Genomic DNA, 23,194 nt, shown 5'->3' on the forward strand with positions numbered 1-23,194 from the left:
TCTCAGAATATCACTTTCTACATCGTACTAAAAGTTAATTTGAAGGTGAACCACCCCTTTAATATGTATTTTGGGGATTATTTGATAATGGCCAAAACTCCCCAATCATAAAAGAGAGTCCAATATTATCCGGCAAGAATGCTGTTTCTCAGGGCTGGAACTAGGGGTAGGCAGAAGAGGCATGTGCCTGTTGGGGGAGGCAGGCCCTAAAATATTAAAATATTAGGTCTGATGCCACCCTAGGCATCAGACCTAAACACGTCCTTGCGTGACGTCAGCGAGTCGTGCGTGTGACATCATACACCTTATTCAGCGGAAGTGACAGCGTGCCGTGCATATGATGTCACTTCCGCGTGCTTCCTTGGCCCCCCTACCCCTCACCTCCGTCACCGGATTTCCATAGGAGGGTTTAAAAAGCCCCGAGGGCTACCCTCAAAACCATGCCGTCCTAGGCACAGGCCCTCGTGGGCCTTAATATAAATTTGACCCTGGCTGCAGTCCAGCCGCTTTCTGGGGGGCATGTGCCAAGGGGGGTAGTACGGTCAGGCGCTAGGACTACGCAGCTTAGGGGCTCCCTCCCAGGAAATCTGGCCTTGGGGGGAGGTGCAAGGGGAAACGAGCAAAGAGTGTCAGTGGGGTGCGGTGGTATGAAACAAATGCAGGAGGATTGGCATGAGAACTTGGAACTTCTACACAACTTAGTCCCATTGCATGCTGGGTATTGTAGTCTTACATTCAACTTGGCAGTTGGCAAATTGTTAAACAAAAACTACATTACCCAACATGCAAAAGTACAAACCAGCCAAAGGCCCAAAAAGTAGCCCAAATCTGTACCTTGGCTAGTTTGTACTTTCAAAACCAGCCTGGGCTTTAAAATAGAAGCCCAATTTTGCTGGGACCCACCCAACCTGGCAACCCTGGTGAGTGCTATCTTTTTGTGCCATTGGATTGAGACTGAAAGTTTTGGCATACCTGTCTCTTGTATATTATGTCTGACTCTCATCTTTTTTAATGGGACAGTCCCACACTCAAAGGCTTCTCTTGTCATCTTCTTAATCTTTAGTGTTCTTCGTGCTCCTCCATAAAAAAAATGTTTCTTTGTTGCTCACCTTGAATGTGAGTGGGTTAAACTGCCAAACAACAACAATGAATGATATAAATTAAGGATAATGAATACCAAGCTTGGAAATAATTGACATTAAGAAAATAGAGACTTTGCTTGTGTGTCTTACCCTTTAGTATTGAGCAGACAAGCAAACAAAAGCCTGTTTCTTTTTATTTTGAGCAGCAAAAATAATACTGAGTGTTGATTGGTGGATTTGTATGAATAAGAATGAGGTCAGCGAGTGGTTTTAAGCAGAGCAGGGTGAATGACAAGTGGGATAAAATGTGAATAAAAGAAAAACAAATCAGAATAATAATTTCCTCAAAATAACTCTATGGAACAAACATAAAGAAATTTCCCCATAATGAAATAGTTTTGGTATTTTTCTCTCTTGTTCTTTACTGGCATGCAAGCTTAACCCTTTAGGGGCTGCATTGTGCCAAAAAAAAGTCAGGTTAAAATAGCAATGGAGTCTGTATTTGGGAAAACCTGTTATTTTTATGCAGAAAAGTCATTCTCAGGATGAGCCGCTCTTCCACCATGAAATTGTTTCCTGGCCTGTATTTTCCAGGTAATAGAGTCCATATTCGGCCGAATTCTGCCCCCTCAGATCTTCTGCTCAGCAAATCCCCGGCTGTCAGTAAATACCTCATTTGTCACCCTGATTGTTTCTGCAGGATGAAGCTCTAAGGGATTGTGCGCATTCCAAAAAAAATCATGGTTTCTTTTCAAGCTGTGATATCTTAGGCTGAAGCAACATATAAATCTTATTCAGCCGGGTCTTTGAAAGTTTCTGGGATGTCGGGTTTTCCTGTAAAATATAACAGTTTAGAGGAAAGTTGTGTATGTTCATCAATACTGTCATGGCTGACCGTCCAGCTGCCATCCCTGGCTGGTTAAATGCAAACTGCTAAAGCATGGGGTGTCCAGACTGCGGCCCTCCAGCTGTTGCATTACTACAACTCCCAGCTTTCGTTAAAGGCAAAGTCTGGAGAAGGATTCTGGGAACAGTTTTCATTGGTCGATGGGTGCTGCATACCTCCCAACATTTTGTAAATAAAAAGAGGGACAAACTTTTTTGACCATGCCCATTTTGTGGCCACACCCCCTAATTACCACGTCAATTTTACAAAATTTGGCAGGTAAAAATTTGGCAGGCAACTAATCTACCCAAACTGCCTTCCCCTGCCTTCCCGCCAGCTAGAATATAAACTGCCGGCGGAATGGAGCGCTTTGTTTTCAGAAAATACTTCAGGTGACTTCAGAAAACGAATCGCTCCGAGTGCCATCCTGCCGGCGATTTTCATTCTAGCTGGCGGGAAGGCAGGGGAGGCAACTCGGGGAGATTGGTCGCCACGAAGAAGAGAAGATTTGCTGCCGAGCGACCAATCTCCCCGAATCTTAGCGTTTGTCTCTGCCCTTAAGCTGTGAGTCTAAGTTCTCCCTAGAGACATATTTATCTACATTTTTACAATTACTTATTTGCTTATCTCAAAATTGTTACAAAAGTATCTTAGTTGCACCTGGTGGCTGTTCTGGACTCTCTGCCAAAAGCCAATTAAGTTAGAAACTTTGTATCTTTTTCTGGCTGTTCAGTGCAGAGAAAGGACTGCAGGTTGAGCTGTCAAAATCGGGACTGTCCTGCTGGAAACGGGACAGTTGGGAGCAGCTGATTAAATACATTAAAGGACCAGTAACATCAAAAAATGAAATTGTTTTAAAGTAATAAAAATATAATTCAGTGTTGCCCTGCACTAGTAAAACTGCTGTGTTTGCTTCATAAACATTACTATTGTTTATATAAATAAGCTGCTGTGTAGCCATGGGGGCAGCTATTCAAAGGAGAAAAGGCTCAGGTTACACAGCAGATAGCAGATAAGCTCTGTAGAACATAATGTTATCTGTTATCCATTACTTATCCTGTGCCATATAGCCGTTTTTCAATTTCCGCCATTGCTACTCAGCAGCTTGTTTATATGAACTATAGTAGTGTTTCTGAAGCAACCACATCAGTTTTACCAGTGCAGGGCAACACTACATGGTATTTCCATTACTTTAAAACACTTTCAGTTTTTGGTGTTACTGTTCCTTTAAGGGAAATATTCTTGATTCTTGCTTAAAGGGCCACCTTTAAATTGTTCTGTGAATTTATATTCCTGTAAAAAGTGAACCTTTACAAAGAAGGGCCCTCACAGCAAAATAAATATTTGTTAAAACAGGGATAGTAGGTCAAAATGGCAGCGGCAGGGCAAAAAAATGACAGTTGGGTATGGGGATGAGCAAAGATGATGATAGTGACACTTTATATCAGTGTTGCCCAACCTGCAGCCATTGAGTTGTAGACTGTAGTTCAGGGCTGCAGTGCAAAAAAAAATTGGGCAAAATTTGCCCCGGTCAGTAACCCATGGCAACCAATCAAATGCTTGCATTCATTGTTCACCTTTTAGTTAACTTTTAGGATGATGCAGAGAGTGATATTCTGAGACAATTTGTAATTGACTTTCATGTTTTAGCATTTGTGTTTTTTGAGTTATTTCGCTTTTTATTCAGCAGCTCTCGAGTTTGCAATTTCAGCAATCTGGTTGCCAGGAGCCAAATTATTGTAGCAACCATGTATTAATTTCAATAAGAGACTGGAACATGTATAGGAGAGGCCTGAAGAGAAATATGAATAATCAAAAGTACCAATAACAATAAATGTGTAGCTTTACAGAGCATTTGTTTTTTAGATCGGGTCAGTGGCTCCCTTTTGAAAGCTGGAAAGAGTCAGAAGAAGGCAAATAACTCAATAACTATAAAAAAAAAAAAATGAAAAAATAGCTGGTCATGGTCTCCTTTTTACTCTCAGTTGGCTAAGGGCAGAGACACACTCTGCTATTTGCGGAGATTAGTCGCCCAGTGACAAATTGTCCTTCTTCGGGTGAATAATCTCCCCAAACTGCCTTCCTGTCGGCTAGAGTATAAATCGCCGGCCTAATGGCACTCGGAACGTTTTGTTTTCCGAAGTCGCCCGAAGTTGCCTCACGAGGAAACTCCGGGCAACTTTGGAAAGCCGAAGCGATCTGAGTGCCATCCTGCCGGCGATTTACATTCTAGCCAGCGGGAAGGCAGTTTGGGGAGATTATTCCCCCAAGAAGGAGCGATTTGTTGCTGGGTGACTAATCTCCCCAAATAGCAGCATGTGTCTCTGCCTTAATGGTTACTATTTTGGTGTAACTTTTGAAGGCAGATGAATTTGGCCCCAACTAAATGGGAACAACTTGGGGAATGATTGTCGCTTCCTCGCAGCAGTGTATATTCATCAGCAGGGGGGCATTCACTACAAAGAGTATTTCTCGAATTTTAAAGAGGCGATTTACCTTTCAATTAAATTTTGCTATTTTATGGAATTACCAATTCTAAGCAACTCTTTCTTTTTTATATAGTTTTTGAATTATTTACCTTATTCTTTTGACCCTTTCCAGTTTTCAAATGGGGGGGTCACCGACCCCATCCAAAAACAAATATTCTCAGAATATCACTCTCTGCATCATACTAAAAGTAAATTTAAAGGTGAACAACCCCTTTAATTTTGGTGTAACCTAAGTTTTACTCCCTCCCACCCAAGTTCAGGCTACTGCAGAGAGTCCCATATTGCAGGACGGCTTGTTTTTCTGAAGTCGGGGTCATATCCGAGGCTGATGGATAGCTCTTTGGCCGACAGCTGTTGGTACAGCACAAAAACTGCAGCTTTGCTCTAGACACAGCCTGTGTTTACTCATTCTTTGCTTTACAGCAGATGAGCCAGGGATATTTTTGTCTTTAACTCTTGCAGAGCACACACACATGGCATTCCTTGAGTACCAGAGGGCGGCCATATTGCTTACCAGCCCTCTCTCCCCTACAGCATCACCAGGGGGGTTAAACCTGCTTTATTATTAATATCTACAATGTGCTGACTTGACTAAATTACCTTTAAATCATCTGCATCAGATTAAAGCAAATTCGTGGAACAGAGTTGGGGAATGAATACTTTGTCTTTTTTTACCCTGCATATTTTTTTGTCAACACATTTATCCAATCCAGGTTTTTCCAAGGGAACAAAAAAAAAACTTAAACTGTACATAGTTGTCCTTTTGCCTCTACACAGTCAACCGCAAGACATTTTTTCTCCATGACACTAAAGATTTATTTTGGGGGCAGAGACGGGCTAAGGGAGACTTTTCTGGGTTTTGTTTGCTCTTTGTAAATATAAAAAGCCTTTATTCTGTGTATTTAGAGTTTATTCAGAGCTTAGCGCAGTCGGGGTGTCGCAGCCACTTAGCGGCGTCATTTTGAAATTCTTTTATCTGTCCCTTTATAGGGTGAAGAATCGAAAGCCATGACTCTTGTTCTCCACCGGGAATCTGGATCCCTGGGATTTAATATTATTGGTGGCCGTTCCTGCGTGGTATGTTAATTGTTAAAATCTGTTTTCCTGTTGAGATTGGGTGGGAGGGGAGCATTGTCTGAAATAAAAGTATCGCAGGGTGTATTTTTGCCTCTGCGGGGGGTTGTCTACCATTCAACCAGGGGATTTATGTTCATATCACATGAGTTTTTCTTTTGAAGGGAAACAGAGGGTATTGTGTATTTTCACTTTATTCTGTATAAACCTTTAGGGTTGGGGCAGATTCTGGGCGCTTCGATTTCCGAAGTCGCCCAACGTTTCCTCGTGAGGCAACTTTGGGAGACTTGGGAAAACGAAACGCTCCGATTGCAATCCCAATGTCGATTTACATTCTAGCCGAAGTGAGACAGTTTGGGGTGATAATTCGCCCAGAAGAAGAGGAGATTTGTCATCAGACTAACCTCCCCGAATCAGAGTGTGTGCCCTAACCCTTAAACCGGCCATAAAGTTTTGAACAGGCAGCCCTTTGATAAATTGAGATGTTCAGTTCAAAACCACAGGGTGACAACTCTATTTTTATCTATAGTCTGCCTGATGAGTAAGCCCCAACCTCTAATTACAGGTATAGGATCAATTATACAGAAATCGTTATCAAGAAAGCTCTGAAATACAGATATGCTCATTTATAAAAAACAATTGATTGGATTAGCATACCTCCCAACATTTTGGAAGTAAAAAGAGGGACAAAAATTTTTTTCCCGCATGTAGCGCAGCAATTTTTTGGCCACACCCCTTTCTGTGGCCACACCCCCTAATTACCATGTTTGTTTTACAAAATTTGGCAGGTTATGAAAGTTTGAAAATATTTCTCCTTATCTAAACTGTGTTTTTGTGTCTCAAAATTGTTACAAAGTATCTTATTTGCACCTGTTAGCTGTTCTGGGCTCTCTTCTAAAAGCCAATTAAGTGAGAAACTTTGTTTCTTTTTCTGGCTGTTCAGTGCAGAGAAAAGAGGGACTTTTCAGTACAAATGAGGGACTGCGGGTTGAGCTGTCAAAAGAGGGACTATCCCTCCGAAAAAGGGACAGTTGGGAGGTATGGATTAGTACAGAGGAATACCTATGCTGCTATAATTTCATGGGATCTCTCTGTACAGGCTATGAGCAAATTTAGGGACTGTTCCTGCTGAATTGTGCTTAGTACAGGGGAATACCTATGCTGCCATGGTATTATGGGATCTCTCTGTACAGACTATGAGCAAACTTAGGGGGCTGTCCCTGCTGAATTGGATTTAGTACAAGGAAATACCTATGCTGCCATAGTATAGACTTAGATGCTATGAGCAAGCTTTAGGGGCTGTCCCCGTTGCACTGGAATAGGGGACTATGCCGACATGGGTTTACAGTATCATAATCTCTTTGTGCAGGCAATGGGCTCAATGGGGCCTGTTCCTGGAGAATTTTGCTTAATTTAAGGGGTAAAGGCCAATACTAATAAAGCACCCCGAATGGATGAGCTTTAACAATGACAGCAAAAGAATATAGCCAATGTCCAAGCAGATCAGACAGAGAAACCAGCTGATGAACCAGTGAATAGCTGAAATACATCAGAAAAGTGCAATGAATATCAATAATAAACATGTATATGAATTATTCCAGGCATGCTACATAGAAATAAGGTGTATTTACCCTAAATACATATTCTCATAAGGGACCTCGTGAGGCAACTTCGGGCAACTTCGGAGAACGAATTTACATTCTAGCCGACGGGAAGGCAGGGAAAGGCAGTTCGGGGAGATTAGTCGCCCCAAAGAAGAACAGATTTGTCGCGGGGCAACTAATCTCCCCGAATCGCAGCATCTCTGCCCTAAAGGTGGCCATAGACGCACAGATAATATCATACAAAACGAATTTTCGTACGATATTCGGTGCGTGTTTGGTGGAAAAAGAGCCGACCAATCATCAGAAGACTTGAATATCAGTCGGCTCGTCGATCGGGCTGGACGGAAAATTTTGATCGTGTGCCTTTAGGGTTGGCACCTTTTCTGGAAAAAAATACCGGTCTTCCTATATATTTATCTTTTTTCCCTATTAATAACATTGGGATCAGCCATCATTTTTACCGGCCAGGCCTTTGAAGGCTCCCAAACATCGGCCATTGTTAGTGCTGAATCGCCAAATACAGGTAGAATTCTATTGTTTCTATATGTATATCTGATGATCCAGCTCTACACGTGTGTACTGAAACGAACGATCTTTCTTGGAGAGATCTTTTCCAAGAAAGATCGTAATTGTTACGTCTATGGCACCTTAACAGTGTGTAACAATCCAGCTTTTTCAGGGGCTCTGAAGGATGGGAGGAGACTGCCATACACATTACATATCATTGTGCATGAATCAGGGCAAGTGGGGTGAAGCGTGCACCTTTTTGATTATTGATGAGTGTAATTGTCCACCCCCCACAGCTCTTTTATCTCATTTTCTGTTCCTGTTATCAAGTAACATAAAGTGTTAATCATTTTCAGAAAAAACTCTTGTTTTCCTCTGCTGGGCAGGTTTAACTCCCTGGGGTAAAGAAACCCCTACTCGTTTTGTTTTCTAGAATTACTCCAAGGGCACGTGAGCTTCATTTGTTTGATCAAATTAACAGATTACTTTATATTAAACAAAAGGGAAACACACACACTTATATATATATATGTCTATTTGATCGTTTGCCTCTAGCCACTTACCTTGGGTTTTAACAATTCAAAGCAAATAAGGAGAGTCTAATTTTATATGTGACCATATAAAGGCACAAGGCTGCAGGCTGAGTTATACAGGGAACTCTGAGTATCACTCATGTATTATAAGGGATAATGTACCCCCTACTGTAAATGATAAGGATATTAGAAGTCACTGAGGGGTTCTGTGACCATATAAAGGCACAAGGCTGCAGGCTGAGTTATACAGGGAACTCTGAGTATCACTCATGTATTATAAGGGATAATGTACCCCCTACTGTAAATGATAAGGATATTAGATGTCACTGAGGGGTTCTGTGACCATATAAAGGCACAAGGCTGCAGGCTGAGTTATACAGGGAACTCTGAGTATCACTCATGTATTATAAGGGATAATGTACCCCCTACTGTAAATGATAAGGATATTAGAAGTCACTGATGGGTTCTGTGACCATATAAAGGCACAAGGCTGCAGGCTGAGTTATACAGGGAACTCTGAGTATCACTCATGTATTATAAGGGATAATGTACCCCCTACTGTAAATGATAAGGATATTAGACGTCACTGAGGGGTTCTGTGACCATATAAAGGCACAAGGCTGCAGGCTGAGTTATACAGGGAACTCTGAGTATCACTCATGTATTATAAGGGATAATGTACCCCCTACTGTAAATGATAAGGATATTAGAAGTCAATGAGGGGTCTGTGTTCATATAAAGTCACAAGGCTGCAGACTAATATCAGAAAGATTCTGGGTGCTAAGCGAGGGCAAGCCCTCATTTTGCACCACAGACCATGAATGTCAAGTTCTGTTCATGAAACTCCAAGTTTGCTTGTATACAGTATTCATACTTTATAGTATGGGCCATGTTATTTTAAATGAGTCATGTGACACAAATAACATCACTAGGTGCATTTAATAGCAGATGAATCTATTTATAAGGGTATATTTTACAGGTTATTAATAGTTTTTGTGTATTATCATTTTCTGTAGGTTGTTCTTGGATGTAGTACAACTATATGTACAATGGGAAAAAAACAAAAAAACTTTATCTTGTTCAACAATCAGTAGCGTGAATGAGATCCCAGATTGCTGCAGGCAGTTTTTGTGTAGTGTGTAAAATTACCAATGATCCTGCTGAGTAATTGCACTTGGTGGATTCTTCGGCACATAACTGTCACGGCTTGCTCGCTGGTATGCAGCTATGGGAGACTGAACGACGGCAATAAGTCACATTATCATGACTAAATGTTCTTTTCTGAAAATGGCCAATATGTCTCTGACATCTTGAAAGTTGTTTCTTTAAGGAGGGGCTAATATTTTAAAATTTTGCTCTGTTACATGCAGTTTAAGGTTGTTATATTCTCTGATATATTTATATACACCCTAAATTGTTTCTGTAGAATTGAGCCCAGTATAGGGGAATACATTATGCTTCCATAGTTTTATGGTATTTCTCTGTACAGGCTATGACTGTACAAGGTATACAAAAATGTGGGTTGCTGATATTGCTAATGCTTTCCCTGGAGTTGTGGTGTACAGTGGGCGAATTTGTCCCGTTTCGGTTCGACACAAAACAGGCAAAAAATTTGCGAAACTCGACTTTCGACACTGGCGAGAATTGACGCACATTAAAGTCAACGGGTGTCCGTTTAATTGTCGCTGGCATCAGATCTGTTGCTGCAAATTCGCAATTTATTCACCGGTGGCGAAATGCAGAAATTTACCGCAAATTTTGTACCCTTCGCAGGTCACCCATGATTATGTACACTGGTAAAAAAGGTCTTCTTTTGGTTGTGCCCTATCCCCAAAAGGTATGCCCGTGCCCCGGAATATTCATTTATTGGTTATATATGGCTGGTTCCATCTTGTTATTATTCAGACCACACCCCTGGCTGCTAGGCCACACCCTTACTGGCTTCCTGGTCTGATGTCATAACATAATAGGAGGACTTTGGGGGGGGGGTAATAAGGGAGTGTATTTGAATTCCAATTAATCTGGAAGTACTAGAATATGTGGAATTCCATTGACCTCCTATCCATATTATTGGGTGATGTTTTCACTAATAATAAGAATTATATATTTATCTTACTCAAAATGTCAATCACATCTGGCCCCGCCCCAGAGGAACCGACTGTATAAACTTCCTAGGGGTACAAGGGAGCAGATTACATTCACAGACATGTTTAGCTGCTTATGACCATATCAATAACAAGCCCAGACCCTGTTAGGAGTTTTAAGTACATGTGAAGTGAAGTCTTCAGGGTAATTAACGGGTAAGGGTCACTGTTGGCCTCTCTAAAGTGACTTTGGCCTCCTGACCTCTAATATCCACTCAAACACCAATTAGATTCTTGCAAAGACACTGGGGATTGTGGCTCTTATGCAGCTGCTATTGCTTATATACACTGTGTAGCAGTGAGCTTTATATTGTGTATATTTTGCCTTGCATACCTCCCAACATTTTGGAAATAAAAAGAGGGACAAAAAAGTTGGCGTGCGCAGCGCAGCAATTTTTTTACCACGCCCATGTTTGTGGCCACACCGCTAATTACCATGTTCATTTTACAAAATTCGGCAGGTAAAAATATGGCAGGCGACTAATCTCCCCAAACTGACTTCCCCTGCCTTCCCGCCGACTTCGGAAAACGAAACGCTCCAAGTGCCATCCCGCTGGCAATTTACATTCTAGCCGGTGGGAAGGCAGGGGAGGCAATTCAGGGAGATTAGTCTCCCCGAAGAAGAGGAGATTTGTCGCCGGACAACTAATCTCCCCGAATCAGAGCGCGAGTCTAAGTTCTCCCAAGAGACCTGTTTATCTACATTGTTACAATTGCTTATTTGCTCAAAATTGTTACAAAAGTATCTTAGTTGCACCTGGTGGCTGTTCTGGACTCTCTGCCAAAAGCCAATAAAGTTAGAAACTTTGTATCTTTTTCTGGCTGTTCAGTGCAGAGAAAGTCGGGACTTTTCAGTATAAATGTGGGACTGCGGATTGAGCTGTCAAAAGTGGGACTGTTCCGCTGAAAACGGGACATTTGGGAGGTATGCGTAGGGCAGTGGCACACAGGACGATTTCGGGCCTTTTATCTTCGAAAATGCCCCAAAAATTACCCACTAATTTTCCTACCTTAGGCATCTCTTTCTTAAAGGGGTTGTTTACAATCATATGAAATTTGGGTAGAGAGAGATATCCTGAGACAATTTGCAATTCTTTTTCATTTGTTATTATTTTTTAATTTTAACTTTTTATTCAGCTTTCCAGTTTGCAATTTCAGCAATCTGGTTTCTAGGGTCCAAATTACCCTAGCGACCATGCATTGATTTAAATGAAATACTGGAATTATGAATAGCAGAAGGTCTGAATAGGAAGATGAGCAATAAAAAGTAGCAATAATAATATATTTGTAGCCTTCCAGAGCATTTTTTTTAGCTGGGGGACAGTGACCCCGATTTGAAAGCTGTAAAGAGTCAGAAGAAGAAGGCAAATCATTTAAAAACTAGAAAAAAATAAATAAGACCAATTGAAAAGTTGCTTTGAATTGGCAAATCTATAACAAACTAAAAGTTAACTTCACTAGAACAACCCCCTTTAACACTTTTTTCTGCTACACAGTCTTATTTTATTATGGAAATGGGGGAGGCTAGAAAAAAGAAATAACAAAGGTTGCTTAGAATTAGCCATTCTATAGCATACTAAAAGTAAACTTAAAGGAGAAGCACCACCAACTTGCTCCCAGGTATTCTCTTATTCTAAGGGTGGTGGCACATTGGGAGATTTAGTCGCCTGCCATAAATCTTCACTACTGCAGGCGACTAAACTCCCTGGAATTTCTTCCCGCAATGATATGAATCGCCAGCATTATGGCAAAAGTGCAGCTTTGGTTTTTTGAAGTCGCCCAAAGTTTCTTTGTGAGGCAACTTAGGGCGACTTCGGAAAACCAAAATGATGCTTCTGCCATCCAGCCGGCGATTCAATTTCTTGCCGGTGGGAAGTCATGTCGGGGATTTATCGTAGGTGACTACATCACCCCTAAAAAAATTGGGTACACATGCAGTACATTAATCATCAAAGAAGTTCCTGTACTGGGTATGCACCATCTCAACACAGGGGAGCGCAGAGGATACTGGGAGCAGGCAGCAAAGATGGCAGCAGCATGCTCTTCAATAAAGTACCCCGGGCTGGTGCAATTTATAAAGTAAAGTAGTGCTGACCTGGGGTAGCAGGTTAGTGATTGTAGCCACTGGGGAGTACTTAATAAATTGGCACCCCTAATGAATTTGGCTTTACTTAAATTAGGACTCTGCGAGAAACGGTATTTGTGTGTTTCTGTATAATACGATTCCAGATAACCGATCCCATACTTGCAGTGTCTCGCTGATGGTTTCATTGGGCTGAGGTCTCATTAATCACAGAAAATGCATCAGTAGGCAAGGGATACGGATATATATTACATATCAGTGGCGTAACTAGATGTTACTGGGCCCCACAGCAAATTCATTTTAGGGCCCCCAACATATCTAAGGATTGTCCTGTTTTACCTATATATTTTTAAATTGTTCATTAATTAGGGCCTCATGGGGCCCCCTGTACATCCTGGGGCCCCTGATTCCTCTGTAGTATATATATACGGTATATATATTTACAATGCACAGTGTGAGCTGTGTGAGCCTTAGAACCTGCACAGAGCTCTGCCTGTGTCATGAGTAACCACAAGATAAACAGTTAAACCGCTAGGAAACCGTCTCGCTATTATCTGTGACGGGGTTACCTGGATGCAAAGTCACACTCCATAGCTCTCATTTACCAACGTAGTCGCACACACACCTCCGGATCCTCGCAAGGGATTCTGGGCTGCAGGGAGAATGAATGAGAAAATGAATGTACAAGCCACAAACAGAATTCTTATGGATCAGGGGTAGTGATGGGCGAATTAATTCGCCATGCGCAAATTCGCTGCGAATACCTGCGATTCGCCGCCGCTGGTGAATAAATTCAACTGCAGCGAAAATTTGCCGGCGTCAAAAAAATGTGCGTCGGCGTCCAAAAACGGACATAGCGTCAAAAAAGTTTTTTGGCAAAACGGGGCAAATTCGCCCATCACTAATCAGGGGTTGAAATGAGTGCAAAACTAACATAGGCTATCGGATTACCCTATACCCTACGTGTGTTACCTGCATATTAATTCTAAGCTGGAACTGCCTTTTTTTACATTTTATTTTCAGTTGGAGTTTTTACATTTCGTTTAGATTGAAACAGGACAAGGATCTCCTTCTGCTTGTCTCTTAAGAAGCACTCTGCTTCTTAATCTTTAATGCAACTGTATTATGTATTTATTTATATTATTGTAACGAACCCCTGTTTGTTTATTTGTTTATTGTTCAGCTGTACAGTGCTGCGTACATAAGTAGCCTTATAAAAACAAAAATAGACATACATTTACATATACAGTAGGTTTAAAAGCATTGAGAAGGCTTAATGAATATGTATTGGAAGGCGGCTTAAAATTATATTCTTTCATTGGGCAAATACAGTTTTTGGGTGGAATTTCCATTTAACTAAATATAAATCCAAAGAGTTTTTAATATCTGAATCGTTAAAGTAGCTGTAGAGGAATAATCCCCCCCCCCATTTTGCAATCAGCTAATATAGTTGGTATGATGTAGAAAAGTTGCATGAATTCGGATCTTCCCGAAATGAATATTCCTGGATTTTACTTTTAAACATGATTCCAAAGATTGAAAGGAAACAAATACCATTCGGCACACAGTGCAATGCAACTTCCTCCATCACCTTGTTCCATTGTGAAGTGATTGTGAAGATTGTGGGACTTGAAGTCCCTCTGCTTTCCAAAGAATCTGTTCACCACCCTCTATGATGAGCAAAGGGACTTCAAGTCCCAGAATCCATCACTTTAACCCAAATTAAATACATGACTATGTAAAATAAAAAAATGAAATAGATTTTCTTTATAATGTTTTGCAGGATAATCAAGATGGACCATCCAGTGAAGGGATATATGTTTCTAAACTAGTTGATAGTGGTCCGGCGGCTAAGGAAGGGGGACTTCAGATCCACGACAGGATTATCGAGGTATGTGAAGATCATCTAATGTCTATCATTAGCTGCATGCTAAAGGGATGGAACAAGCACTGCAAATGTCTTGTGTTGTTCAGTAAGGAGTAAGGACACCTCTGACCTTCATGGCTTGAGCCACATCTTCTCTAAATATAGGAAGGAGAACTGGGCATGGGGGGGGCAACTGGAGATTGTTTACTGTGGGCAATGGATCATCTTACAAGTCCATGTCAGAAAACTGTGGATGGCATTACTGTGTTTTGTAACATAGGAAGAGAATAATGAGGTTTTAGGTTGGTTTAGCCTCCTCAGAAGGAGAAAAACTGTTCATATATAACTTTAAGTTCTTTAGTGGAAAGCCTTCTGGTTGTACCGTCTCCAAACAAAAATGCCACCCTTCTCCTCTGCTTTGCAGATTTAAAGGGAACCCACATCCGGCAAGAAACAGTGGGCATTGTAAAATGTAACCTTGTATAGTTTGACTGTGTGAAATATCTAATGGCACCACTATATTTTCTATACAGGGTATGTTGTCCTTACTCCTTTCACAGTTGTATGTTGATTGTTGTGCAAGATGTGAAGGGCAGAGTACAGTTTTACCTGTCCTGGACTGTTGTTTCCTTAGTCCTCACTAGTGGAGCATATATATAAGAATAAGTGAGTCAATGATTGCGGCTTCATAGATGTCCAGCCTGAGGCACAGTAGGACATCAACAATTGTAGTAAACTCAAGGATGTAAGGATACAGCAAATCAGAGTCTCTGGGTGTAGCCAGTGGCCAATCACTGCTTCTCATTACTGCAATATTCATGGGATGGTACAAGACCTTTACGTCCCCCAGTGAAAGACTTGGGTTGGGTAATGGTTGGGTAAGGGCAGAGACAGACAAGAAGATTCAGAACAAATCGCCTCTTCTTTGGTCGACTTATCCCCCCGAACTGATGCCCCGCCGGCTAGAATGTAAATCGCCAGCAGGATGGCACTTGGACCGCTTAGTTTTCCTACTTGGAAAAACTAGGCTCTCCGAGTGCCATCCCATCGGCGATTTAGATTCTAGCTGGCAGGGAGGCAGTTTGTGGAGATTAGTCGCCCAAAGAAGAGGCGATTTGACCCCGGGCGACTAATCTCCCCGAATCTTCACGTCTGTCTCTGCCCTAACTCTTTATCCTCAAACCACCAGCAAGGATAATACACCTCCAACGTCAACCTCATTGGGCCCCCTACAGCTTCTGGACTATGCTTTCCATGCTAGCTCCACTATGGATAATTCTATCACTAACATTTGAAAATGGCTCATGTGGGTACCAGTCATTGAGTTTCTTTGTTTTAGTCATGTAACCATGACTGTCTATTGCTTTGCTGTTGCTCTCAGCTCCTTATTGCTGTATCCCATCTGACACCCTTCATGTTATATTATACACGTGAATACATCAAAAAATTTTTTTTTTTGCCCTGCATGCTTTTGTGTGTCTTTTTAAATCGGAGCCACTATAAGGGAGATAACATATGGTTCAGTTAAAACTCTTTGTATGTGCTGTAATAACCATGGGAGTTACATTGTCTGTACATCCTCAGATAATGAATTGATAAAATCAGATTTAGTAAGGGACAATTTTTAGCTCTTCAAATCTGACGGGTCTCAGGGGGTCTCCTTCTGATTTGAATTTACATGGTTAATCTGCTCTTGGTCTGTAGCCCTGCTTTGGGCTGGCACGTCACAGTTACTGAGTCTGAACTGGCACAAGCTTCTGCCCAATAAGCACCTGATGCTGATATTTCCCTTTGCAAAAGTAATTAGAGAGATATGATAATATCGGTTACACTTGCATTCGAGAAGTCATTCTAGATCTTCATAAAGCGAAACCTTATCTTAGTATTAAAGGGATGCTATGATCCTCCTCCAGATCTCTTAAAGAGACAACCCTCCCTTCATAAATTTCAATCTGTACTTGTTGGAAACCTTTTGGTTGACGGCCATCGTTCTGTTCTTTCATTGGTGTCCATTATATAACTGAAGTTCACCTTACTATTTATAAAATGTAAATGTGTATATTGCTTAATTATATTATCAGTTATTTGAGCACACTGATGTCACCTGGAACCTGAGTATTATAAGAAAAAATACCCACCTACCATACAGTATATCAGAAGTCACATTGAGGTCCTGACCTTTGTAATTCTTCCTGCAGCTAGGAGCTTTTAAATAGCCACAAAACTACTTTGTGACTTCTGATATCCTCATATAAGGGGCTCATTGTATATTATGGAATTCTAAGGCAAATGCCTACATATTTGTATTTCTAAATTATAGTTACACCATTTTGAAAAAGTTTTATTGTGACGTGGGACATTATTAAGAGCCAATAAGAAATGATGACCTCTGCATGCACCATTTATATGGATTGTTCAAAGCTATCGTGTAGTACAACAATAGTAGCTAGACTATGCTAGAATAAGGTTTGCCCACCATAAACCGTGGGAACCGGTAGGGTATCTAAGTTTGACCGCCGGGGGGTGGAAATGCTTTGGGTGTAATATTATCAGAGAGCAGGAACAGAACCATGCAAAGTATTCCTGCTGCTTTATCATATGTTTTGGGTATAATTAGTTTTACTAATCCCTGGGGAAGCAGAGTGGCCATTAATCACATAATCCACAATCAAGTTCACGAAGTCCCAAGGGACTGAGCGTCAGCTGTGCAGGACAGGTCAGACTGTGGGTTTTGTTAGGTCTGGGATACAATCATATCAGTTACCACAGTATTTTAGCAACAGACAAGTGCCCTTTAGGGCAGAGACACACACTGCAATTCGGGGAGATTAGTCACCTGGAGACAAATCTCCTCAATTTTGGGGCAACTAATCTCCCCGAACTGCCTACCCTGCACTTGGAGAGCTTCGTTTTCCGAAGTCGACTGAAGTTTCCTCGTGAGGCAACTTTGGGCGACATCGGAAAACAAAGCGATCCGAGTGCCATCCCGCTGGCAATTTCCATCTCTTAAGTAATAAAACAGTACCTTATACTTGATCCAAACTAAGATATATGAATCTTTATTGGAAGCAAAACCAGCCTATTGGGTTTATTTAATGTTTACATGATTTTCTAGTTGACTTAAGGTATGAAGATCCAAATTACAGAAAGATCCATTATCCAGAAAATGTCAGGTCCTGAGCATTCTGGATAACAGGCCCCTGTATAAAGATGTTGGATTGTTATCTCAGTGGAAAGTGCCATTGCTACTAAGGCTCCTGGGATCGACCTTGGTTGTGCCCCCATGGTTTGGAAGGGACCTGATAATTACTTTTTTTCTAGGGGGGCCCAGGGCCATGAAATTAGCCTGTTACACTATTGTTAGTTAATTAGACTTTTCTTGTTTTATGGTATATATTTTATGTAGCATATTTCCCTTTCCCATTACTCTCATATGAGCATAACCCAACGTTCCATTTGCAGAAGGCAGAGAGCAGCTCTGTGAATCGCCTTTGAAGTGGTAAAATGCACATTTTTGTAATTAGGGGCTTGCAGAGTGGGCTGATGGTTTGAATTGTAAAACTGCTGTTGATGGTTTGAGTTTGGCTACTGGAGGCCGGGGGAGAGGCAGAGATATGTTGTTTATGAAACTGTGAATTCTGTGCCTGCTTCTTTTATAAATTATATGAATGTATTGTGCTTGCCATGGTTATATTTACCCTGTTGGCTCAATTTTGTCACAGTCAACGATATTTAGTTCTTATATGCTAAAAAAGGTTTGAAGACAACTACTGTTAAATACTAATGTTAAAATAATAATGTTAATAATAATAATAATAATAATGTTAAAACACTGTTGTGCAGAACTCATTCTGCATTTTGTCTCCTGCAGAAAAAAGTGCACCAATCAGCAGTTAGCTATTACTGTTCTAATACAGTTAGACCAATGCAAGCAGAGGTCTGATTGGTTGTTTTGAGTTACCAGACTGGGGAAACATTTGCATTCCAAATAAGCCCCCCAAGAAAGGACTTCTTGTTTATGTAGTTCTTGCACAAATTTTATAACTTTTTCCACCAAATTGAGCTGAAATTAGTGTTTTCAAGCATCTGGGAAAAAAACAAGGATATGTGGCGGCGCCATTTTTGCTTTCAGAATGTGAACACAAACATGTGGTATTTATAGGATTGCAGTTTTACAGTAAATGAATTATGCTGATGTTTACTTGCAGATGTTCTTGTTATGAACGTTCCGTTCCAATGCCTCCTTGCGTGGATTCGCTTTTTTATTTTACCCTTTAGGCTGAAAACTTACTGGCAGGATTCAAATCATTTCTGCTAAACGTATTGTTTTCTTATCCATTTCAGAATATATTTATATATTAAGCTTGGGGAAATCAAATCAATTAGAACAATCTAGGACATAGTTCAAGGCAGAAAGAGCTGACACTAAGTCAATTAAAGGAGAACTAAAGCTTGAAGGGAGTGTTCACCTTGGAGTTAACTTTTAGTACGATGTAGAGAGTGATATTCTGAGACAATTTGCAATTGGTTTTTATTATTTGTGGTTTTTGAGTTATTTAGATTTTTTATTCAGCAGCTCTCCAGTTTGAAATTTCAGCAATCTGGTTTCTAGGGTCCAAATTACCCTAGCAACCATGCATTGATTTGAATAAGAGACTGGAATATGATGAGGAGAGGACCTGAATAGAAAGATGAATAATAAAAAGTAACAATAATAAAACGTTTGTAGCCTTACAGAGCATTAGTTTTGTTTTTTATATGGGGTCAGTGACCCCTATTTGAGGGCAAATAAAAAAGAAGAAGGCAAATAATTAAAAATATATAAAAAATAAATAATGAAAACCAACTGAAAAGTTGCTTATAATTGGCCACTATATAACATACTAAAAGTTAACTTAACGGTTAACCACCCCTTTAACAAAGAATTACACTAGAGTTTCTATATCAGCCCATAGCAAACTCAGCCCTTTAGCAAGGAAGATCTGTGCCTCTGAAGATGCCCCATTAGTTCCCCACCTGCTTTTCTACTGATTCACTGCACATGCCTTGGGCTACTGTAACTTACCTGAGCTTAGGGACCTTCTCACAGTATACAGTTTATATGCAATATAAAAATCATAATACAAGGTTGATTAATAATAAATTCAACTTCACATTGCAACACAGCTCAGGGACCAATGTATCCTGCATCCGTGGTTTAATAATCTTCCCTGAAGCATCAGTCTATTTGACAGATAAACCACATTGTATGCTTGATCTTTTCCAACAACCCCTAATCTTAGCTTCTCAACAACAGCCCAGAGATCCAAGATGGTGAGCACTAGAGATGTCGCGAACTGTTCGCCGGCGAACTTGTTCGCGCGAACATCGGGTGTTCGCGCTCGCCGGAAGTTCGCGAACGTCGCGCGACGTTCGCCATTTTGGGTTCGCCATTGTTGGCGCTTTTTTTTGCCCTCTCACCCCAGACCAGCAGGTACATGGCAGCCAATCAGGAAGCTCTCCCCTGGACCACTCCCCTTCCCTATAAAAACCGAAGCCCTGCAGCGTTTTTTCACTCTGCCTGTGTGTGCTGAAGAGATAGTGTAGGGAGAGAGCTGCTGCCTGTTAGTGATTTCAGGGACAGTTGAAAGTTTGCTGGCTAGTAATCGTTTTGATACTGCTCTGTTATTGGAGGGACAGAAGTCTGCAGGGGTTTGAGGGACATTTAAGCTTAGGTAGCTTTGCTGGCTAGTAATCTACCTTCTACTGCAGTGCTCTGTATGTAGCTGCAGTGGGCAGCTGTCCTGCTTCTGATCTCATCTGCTGACTGCTGCAATAACAGTAGTCCTTGTAAGGACTGCTTTTATTTATTTTTTTGTTGTTTTACTACTACTACTACTACTACTACTATAAGAGCCCAGTGCTATTAGTCTAGCAGTGTTGGGGAGTGGGACTGGTGTGCTAATCTGCTGCTCCTAGTAGTTCAGCAGCACCAACTTTAATTTTTTTTTTTTAATATTCATTTTTTTTTATTTTACTTTTTTTTATTTTACTACCGCTGTAGTAGTGTATAAGTTGACCTTTTAGGCATTATTTGCCCTGTAGGCATTATTTGCACACTGTTTTCTTCAACCCGCCATCGAGCTGTGTGACCTTGTTCACATTCTGTCTAAATATCCATAATATTACCGTCTCCAGAAAAAACACCGGAGTCACTTTTTTCAAGCAGCCATAATATATTTTACGTAATCCGTATCCACCGCTGTAGTAGTGTATACGTTGGCCTTGTAGGCATTATTTGCACACTGTTTTCTTCAACCCGCCATCGAGCTGTGTGACCTTGTTCCCATTCTGTCTAAATATCCATAATATTACCGTCTCCAGAAAAAACACCGGAGTCACTTTTTTCAAGCAGCCATAATATATTTTACGTAATGGCGAAAAATGACTATTTTCAGCATTTATATGGCATATTTTTTCTGGCAACTGTGCTTCAGTGGCTGCGTCCAAAAAAACTGGGCAAACAATGCCTACAAGGTCAACGTATGGCAGTTGTTTAAAGAGAACAGTAGATTACTAGCCAGCAAAGCTACCTAAGCTAAAATGTCCCTCAAATCCCTGCAGACTTCTGTCCCTCCAATACAGAGCAGTATCAAGCAGATTACTAGCCAGCAAACTTACTATCATCTGTCCCTGAAATCACTAACAGCTCTCCCCCTACACTATCTCTTCCAAGCACACACAGGCAGATTTTTCAGATACATTTTTGCCCTTGATCCCCCTCTGGCATGCCACTGTCCAGGTCGTTGCACCCTTTAAACAACTTTAAAATCATTTTTCTGGCCAGAAATGTCTTTTCTAGTTGTTAAAGTTCACCTTCCCATTGAAGTCTATGGGGTTCGCGAACCGTTCGCGAACCGCTCGCGTTTTTGCGCAAGTTCGCGAATATGTTCGCAAACTTTTTTTCCGACGTTCGCTACATCCCTAGTGAGCACCTCTGGACAGTTTTGAAGGCCTCTAATAGGGTTGATGACCTTCTGGGCTTGTACAGTAGGTTCAGCATATAAAATACAGTATTTCAAGCCAAATTCGTTTTTAGGCTTTGAGTCTCCTATAATATTCTTATGAACAGGCTCTGCAAAGTCTATTAACGACACACTGAATTGGTAATTAATTGCCTTAGTCTGAGTGTTTAAAGTCAAAGCCAGCACCCTGAGTCCTGCAAAATCAATTTCGATTTTTGCAAGAGCGGTAGTTAAATTACTGGAGTTAACGACAGATTCTATGCTTTCTTGGACACATTTACTGTTTCTGTTACAGCCACTAAACTATAATTTCATTATTTCCCCATTGAAATATTCTGCTGGAGATCTTGCATTTATTACTTGATTTCCTTTTGCTTTTTATTCTCCTGCTTCTATGAAGGTATTACAGACTCTGTTGAAATATTCTGCTGGTTTATGTTTGCATAGATTACTGGCTACTTAAGTAGCCACCTGACCAGTTTAGCTTGTAAAAATTACACTTTTTTGCAATGTAGTAAATAGGGGAGGAAGCTAAAATTTGCTTCCAGAAATAGTGGCAGCTCTAGTGGATACAACTCTATATTTAACATTGCTTACCACCAGGGCTGCCATCAGAATTTGCAGGGCTCAACAACATTTTCTTGGCCCCCATACAATTAAAATCCATTTGTGGTGTGGCCCACCTACAAGTTTAAAAAAATCACTGGTGGCCAGGGCCCCCTGAAGTTTAAAAAAAATCAATGGTCAGGGCCTCCCCTAAAAGTAAAAAAAATCTAGGGGCCGATTCAATAACTTCGAGTGAAGGATTCGAAGTAAAAAAACTTTGTATTTCTAAGTGTTTTTTGGGCTACTTCGACCATCGGATGGGCTACTACGACCTTCGACTATGACTTTGAATCGAACTATTCGAACTAAAAATCGTTCGACCATTCGACCATTCGATAGTCGAAGTACTGTCTCTTTAAGAAAAAACTTCGACCCCCTAGTTCGCCATCTAAAAACTACCGAACTCAGTGTTAGCCTATGGGGAAGGTCCCCATAGGCTTGGCTAACTTTTTTTGATCGAAGGATATTCCTTCGATCGTTGGATTAAAATCCTTCGAATTGTTTGATTCGAAGGATTTAATCGTTCGATCGAAGGAATATTCCTTCGATCGTTCAATCGCACTATTTGCCCTAAAATCCTTCGACTTCTATATTCGAAGTCGAAGGATTTTAATTCCCTGTCGAATATCGAGGGTTAATTAACCCTCGATATTCGACCCTTTGTGAATCGGCCCCTTAGTGTCCAACAGTTTGAGAAAAAAACCATTGCTGGTCAGTGGAACTTACCTTTCTTCTTCCGTGGCTCCTTTTGGTGGTGGCTCCTACTTCGGAGGAGTTTCTTTCTTCTGCACAGCTGGGCTCCTACTTCAGCGAAACTCAGTTCATACTTTGGCGAAACTCGGTTCATACTTCGGCGCTACTCTGCTCTTACTTCAGCTCAACTTGGCTCCTACTTCGGCGCTACTCGGCTCCTACTTTGGCACAACTTGGATCCTACTTCGGTGCTTCTCGGCTCCTACTTCAGCGCAACTCGGCTCCTACTTCAACGCTACTCAGCTCCTACTTTGGCAGCTCAAGGGGGCCTGGCTAGCCCAGGAAATGCAGCACATCTGGGCTCCCCTTAAGATACAGAAGCCATCCGGCCCGAGACAACTGTTCCTCCAGTGCCCCCTGATGGCGGCCCGGCTTACCCATCAATGTAATGTTATAATCCTCTTTACAAGAAGCTATGAGGAAGACAGCCAAGTGCCAGTGGGTGTGGCTTGATATCAAAAAGGAAGTGGGCAACTGAAAATGTCTGACTGTTTTTTTCCCATTCAACAGCACAGCTCATAGCCTGTGGTGAGAGATACTATAAAACTATTACTAACTTAGG

The 23,194-nt window shown here is 41.1% G+C and overlaps 1 protein-coding gene and 1 long non-coding RNA gene across 4 annotated transcripts in view; one reads left to right on the plus strand and one right to left on the minus strand.

Moving 5' to 3' along the window:
* LOC108714711 (E3 ubiquitin-protein ligase PDZRN3) overlaps positions 1-23,194 on the plus strand; it is a 174,576-nt gene that overhangs the window by 8,576 nt on the left and 142,806 nt on the right. For 2 of the 3 annotated variants that reach the window (XM_018259165.2, XM_018259167.2), the window contains exons 2-3: positions 5,448-5,534; positions 14,186-14,293. In XM_018259165.2, the coding sequence (XP_018114654.1) occupies positions 5,448-5,534; positions 14,186-14,293 (195 nt within the window). The remainder of the gene's footprint in view (positions 1-5,447; positions 5,535-14,185; positions 14,294-23,194) is intronic. The other variant, XM_018259166.2, reaches the window with a different exon arrangement.
* On the minus strand, positions 1,376-22,738 carry LOC108714712. Its single transcript, XR_001935407.2, has 3 exons — positions 22,606-22,738; positions 12,972-13,054; positions 1,376-1,916 (listed from the first exon to the last, which is right to left on the minus strand). It is a non-coding gene; the product is annotated as an uncharacterized LOC108714712 (long non-coding RNA).

The sequence above is a fragment of the Xenopus laevis genome, chromosome 4L (genome assembly GCF_017654675.1).
Source record: "Xenopus laevis strain J_2021 chromosome 4L, Xenopus_laevis_v10.1, whole genome shotgun sequence".
Taxonomy (NCBI): Eukaryota; Metazoa; Chordata; class Amphibia; order Anura; family Pipidae; genus Xenopus; species Xenopus laevis.